Source organism: Gossypium raimondii, chromosome 7, assembly GCF_025698545.1.
Source record: "Gossypium raimondii isolate GPD5lz chromosome 7, ASM2569854v1, whole genome shotgun sequence".
NCBI lineage: Eukaryota > Viridiplantae > Streptophyta > Magnoliopsida > Malvales > Malvaceae > Gossypium > Gossypium raimondii.
Window position 1 is genome coordinate 2,615,829 of NC_068571.1, and position 5,901 is coordinate 2,621,729.

At 28.7% G+C, this 5,901-nt stretch overlaps 1 protein-coding gene across 1 annotated transcript; it reads right to left on the minus strand.

Annotated features, from left to right (window-relative positions):
* Positions 1 to 1,577: 1,577 nt before the first annotated feature.
* Positions 1,578 to 4,143, minus strand: LOC105768111 (transcription factor PRE6). Its single transcript, XM_012587862.2, has 2 exons — positions 3,786 to 4,143; positions 1,578 to 1,938 (listed from the first exon to the last, which is right to left on the minus strand). Exons 1-2 carry the CDS (start codon positions 3,915 to 3,917, stop codon positions 1,786 to 1,788), a joined length of 285 nt encoding a protein of 94 aa, XP_012443316.1. The 5' UTR covers positions 3,918 to 4,143; the 3' UTR covers positions 1,578 to 1,785.
* Between the last annotated feature and the right edge of the window lie 1,758 nt (positions 4,144 to 5,901).

The window sequence follows — 5,901 nt, forward strand, 5'->3', positions numbered from 1 at the left end:
ATTAAATAATAATTCAAATAAATTAAAATAATTTCTAAGCCACCTCTTGTTCCTTGAGAGAAAATGCATTTACTGCGAATAGAAATACATGCAATCTATTTCTCTATTAGTCATTTTTATTCAATCAATATGTTGGTTCTAATTACAATATGTAAAAAGGTTGTGTTGAGGTAGCAGATGGATTGATTGGACATATATAACTAGGGCTTAAATAATTTCTAATTAAGTTTTGACTCTTCGTTCATTAACTACAACATTATTTAGTCATGGAGTCAATCCACTAAAAGTACAACGACTGAACTCTCCATTATTATATACCATTACGAAAGCAACTTATAACTATGATTGTCCAATGACCTTATCATTAGTGTATTACCTTCATAAGATATTCTTAATCTCTTTAGGTTAAATTCATTCATCCAATATGATCATATTTTATCTTTTGGTAACCATCGCATGTTCCGCCATGAAAAAGTCTATTACTAACAAATAGTAATAAAATCATTTGTCCTTAACGAATGACCCATGACCATGTTTCTTTTTTCATAAACCATGCAATGTTAGTGAGAGGATACCATTTACTCTTTATTGAGCTATGTATTCCACTATTGTAAGTAAATCTATGCGCCCATACATAAATCGTATACCCAACATACCAGTTTTCAACTTTATTACCAGTTGAGCTCAGACTTTTAATATATCAAAACTCACGAGCTACATACACATAGTCTGTTACTTAGGAATGAAATAAGTCACACCATGAACGTCATAAATGAATAAATCCATAAATGGATTTAAGATGAATTCAACTTGGATCTTGTATGATGTATTGTCAGTTTAGACAATCACATCTATGTCTCTATCTTTTTGGGAATCATCCGCTCTAATACCCAAGACAAGATATCTCCCAAATTAGCCTTGACAAACAACATAATAGTCCCTTGAATCAATTTACTCAATTTTGATTCTTCAGACTACGGTCCATTTAGATTACCTACTAATATATGTTGTCTTCACACATCACAATTCAACCATATGATGCAACTTAATATTAGTTATAAACGTAAGGTAATCAGTAAGCCAATATTTACTTATACATTTTGTTTTTCATGCAAAACCTATTGAGTACAAATATACAAAAAAAAAAAGAAGAAGAATTTAATAATAAAATTTTATTAACCAATTTATTTAAAAATTACAACTATTAATGACAAGGACACTAGATCCCACACCTTTTACCTTCTTTTGAGTTTATCTAATCATTAAAAAAAAGGAAACTATAAGAAATAAATTATGTACAATTATACGTATGGATAAAATAGAGGTTATACTGGAGCAAAACTTAATCACTTCCCAATGTGTTGACCCTACCATGTTAATTACCGACAAAAGCTTAAGATGAAAAAAGTATTATTCTAATTCGCTTCTCTCTTCTTTCAAAATAAACTTCTTAATCATATTAATTTCATGTACGTTAAAAATTAACTAAACCTTGATGAAGAAGAGATTGAAATATGGATTTTAAACCATGAAATCAAACGTTAATGTATCTTAAAATATTTACACTTAATGAATATAAAATCACGATATAATCTTTTAAATATATGAAAAGCTAAACATAATTATATAAGTCATCCATATTGTCATTACAATTAAAAGGCTTTGCTATTGCAAGTCTTTTTATTATACTAAGTAATTACAATGCACATGGGGTAAGCATCTTAAACTATAATCTAGTTTTTGTTGGACCTAATAAATAATAATAGTAAAGTTGGATTATTATTATTACATAAGTAAACTCCTAATAATAGTAGCCTCGGCACCATCGGCATCAATGGTAGCCAAAAGCTGAAAGAGTCGGTCACTTAGATCTTCCACCTCTTTATGCAAGCTTCTAATGTAATTGCACGTCTCTTGTAAAACCTTGGATGCTGATGCCTGCAATCCCATGTCGACCCAGTTTAGTAGAAATTCTACTGTTTGCCTAGAGCTCACACGATAACTTTTTAACCTTTATCAAAAGTTCTAGCTCATTTGTTAGAATTTTTCTTAAAATTTTTGATGCATCAATTTTCAAATGCCGCGAATGGATTTCAGGTTCTTTTTAGGGGTGAGTTTAATATTGAGGTTGGACAAATCAATTTTTTAAATAAAAATAATATTAAGTAAAGAAATAATATTTGGTATATTATTAGTAGAATTTTATACTTCACAAATGTAATTAGAGAGTTAACAAATATCTTTTAAGAGTATGGTAAAATAAAATAAATATTTTAGAAAAAAGAGACGTGATAATTTTTAAAAGTACTTATGGAATAAAAATATATACTACTAGTATGTCAAATATTAACCCTTAAATAAACAGTTTGCAAGTTCACGGATTGTTACCAATGGTTGAATTATTTTTGTTCTCTTTTAGTTTTTAATTGTAAAATGTCAAATTAAACTCTCAAACATTTTTGTAAATTGACTCTTTTTTTTTTGAGTTAAATTAACCCATCATCTTTTAAAAAGTATAAAGTTTAAAAGATAATTATAACCTTTTTATAATCAAAAGCAATATTAAATAAATATCTGGATTATTTTTAATTAAATTTAAAGGTTATACTTATGGTTTTGAATTTAGAATTGATGATTTTAACATTTAAGATTTTAGGATTAATTTTAAATTAATATTTTAAATTTAAATAATTATAATAATTGGACGACTTACATTTGTCCGTAGACTTATGGAATGTGAGCTAAGTCTCACCCGTTTCGAAAACATCATTTTCAAAATAGCATTTTAAGTACTTAAACAATTAAATTTATATTTCAAATATGATGATATTAATAAAGTAATTATACCGAGAAAATAAAAATACTTTATATTTAAGTTAATTATTTTAGTACACATAAATTTTATTAATTTACAAAATTATATTTATATATGATTTTAGTATCTAAAATGTAATTTATGAATTCAAATTAGATTAAACAAATAATTTACCTTATTCATTTTCAAGTATTCAATTAATATTTTATAATCATAATATCGATATATTTAAATAATTTAAATTGATTTTTTTACTTTATAATAAATATTTTAATTTTTCAAAGAATTTTTCCACCCATAATACAAACTCTTAAATTAAATTTTTTAAAAATACAAACAAATGTTAAGTATTACAATAAGACACGTTACACTTTAAATGAAATAATGTAGATTTGAACTTCGATATTGTTCAATATATATATATATATATAACTCGAACACAAACTATTTTAAAAATACATAATCAAATTTGAACATTATTAGAAAAGATAGGCATAAACAACCAAACAAAAAATTTTCAAGATATGAATTACTGGAATCCATATACATACAGGTCACTTTCTTTCTGACAAAGCTGCTCCACTCTTTATCACTTTACATGATATTATTGAGTCCAATCAGTACAACAAATGTACCAGTCTCACCTTATTTATCACGAGCCTTATTAATCAGTATGATCATCAAAGAAAAGGGTTAAAACAAAAGAATTTAGGATCATAATGTGGTTATTTAAACCTTTATCATGATATTATGGAAGGGTCAAAGTTTCGAGCTGGTAGTTTTTTTGGAAGACAAGTATTATTCCCAACTGAAACAAACTATTCCCATGTGGTACGTGCGGCAGGGGAAGTAGTACATATAGGTTGTCAGATTGCAATAAATTTGATTGATAATGTAGTATTTAATTTCCATAATGATACACACTTGTTTTTTCACTTGTACTGCTTGGAAGACAAAGTTTTCAAAGTACCTTGTCAGATCGGTTGTCACGAATCTCAGGAAGAAGGTGGCGTAACTTGGAGACAAGTGCAATTATCTGATCATCGGAAATCCGGGAAACGCCGCCGGTGGACTGCCTCGACGACGACCTTCGGCTCGACATCTTTGGGAAATTAAGACCAAGTTTCTTGTATCTGTTGGTAGGAGGGTTGGCGAGGGGTTTATATATTCAATTAGATATAAGAGATGAAGAAATGGAGAAAGTGGTAAGAGAAATATAAAGAGGAAGAAATGAGGGACCACCTAGGGAGAGAAAGCGAGTAGAGAGTGCATTAAGAACGACAGTGATGTTGGTTGTGAAGAAGTCATGTCTATTGGAGAAAAGCGAGAGTTAGGACTGAGGAGTTAAAAAGGCTTGGTTTTAAGTAAATATTCAAAACTCTATTACAAGATCATAAGGAAACCCTTAAATTGAGGTGAATAAAACAATTAACTCTCTTTTAATAATTTTCTTTGTTTATTAAGATTTTGTCTATTATAGAGTTGATTATCCTACAACTATAACAAAATCTATTATAGAGAGATAATTATTGCAAACTTATAAGATAATTTATGTCGTGGATTTTCATCAAATTAAGAAAGAAAGAATCAAATTAACAAAATTAAAAGAAGTATAGTAGTTGCATGTATTATTACTTTTATGCACATTTATTTTATTATGAAGTTCATAAATCTAATAAGTTTAATTAATTAGTATGTGATATCAAATTAAATTAATTAATTATGATTTATTAAATTCAAATTATTAATTTATAAGTGTTGATACAAGTTTTGGAAGGGGCTATTATGTGAAAATGAAAGTGCCTAATTCCATCACCACTACGAGAGAGTCATACTTTCCATATTTTTGGACTATGTTGGTATTGTGGAGTTATTCAAGCCCAAAAATGAAGATCAATTCATTTAGGCGAATATATCTTAATGATTGGATCAGATAAATCTTACCAAGTCCCTTGGATCAAGGATATTGGATCAAGACAAAACTTGATGACTTATCTTCCAACAATCCACCTTACTTTGGATGTTATTATTATATTGTATTTAGCTATTTTAGCTACTATTTAAAAAGGATAGTAATTGATCTTTAATATGTTAGCAAGTCTCGAAAACTTTTATATACTTGAAGGACTTGTGTAAGTTTATGTATAGAGAAGTGAAAGCACTTATCAGTTCTTTGAGAATGTTATTGTGAAAGTGCATTTGAGATAGCAAAACCTTTCACTTGCGGATTAACAAATTAAATTCTTAGGAGGGAATTTAGTGGTGAGAGATATAGTCTTTTTCACTATAGAAGTGAGGATTTTATACTGGATGTGATAAAACTAGGATCACTAGTTGTATTGAGTTAAAAGATAATGGATTCATCTCATTAAGCTAGGAACTACAGATGTAGAAAAATCGAGCTACCTAAATAATTTCTTATTCTCTATTTTTCTATTGTTTATCATAGTGTCATCAAAAGTGTCCACTTTTGTTGTTACTTCTATTCATTCTCTACTCGTTACATATTAACAACTGGTTCAGGTCAACAATTGGCATTAGAGTCTCCAACTTAACATAACTAATGGTGATTTCTAGTGTTGTTAGTTGCAAGATATGGAAGGATATTCATCCACTTGTCTTTTTCAGCTAGATTGTGGCAACTATGCTATTGGAAGGCTAAAATGAGGGCTTACATCAAATCGATTGACGAAAAGGCTTGGTGATCCACATTTACAAGGTGGCAACCTCGCATGGTTGAAACCAAAATTGGAAAAGTTCCAAAATCCTAGTTAGAATGCACCACTGATGAGAACATCTTGTTAATGCTAACTTTAAAGCATTATGTGCCATTTTTTTTAGAGTTGACTAGCAAGAATTTAAAAGAACCTCGAAGTGTACTATTGAAAAGGAGGCTTGAGACATTCTATAGACAACACATGAGGGAACCAACACTGTCAAGTATTAGACCAAGATGCAAATTTTAACCACTAAATTCGAAACTTTAAGAACGCAAGATTCAAATATTTCTCTACAAGTGGCTAATACAGTGCCAACTTCCAACTCTATTACAATTGAAGAACTTAAAGAATAAATTGTGTTGCTTA

Excerpts from the sequence above, each read along its gene's own strand:
- LOC105768111 (XM_012587862.2), bottom strand. The coding sequence starts at position 3,917 with ATGTCGAGCCGAAGGTCGTCGTCGAGGCAGTCCACCGGCGGCGTTTCC. Across the intron at positions 1,939-3,785 it reads GTGACAACCGATCTGACAAG|GCATCAGCATCCAAGGTTTT; the intron begins GTACTTTGAAAA and ends ATGGGATTGCAG.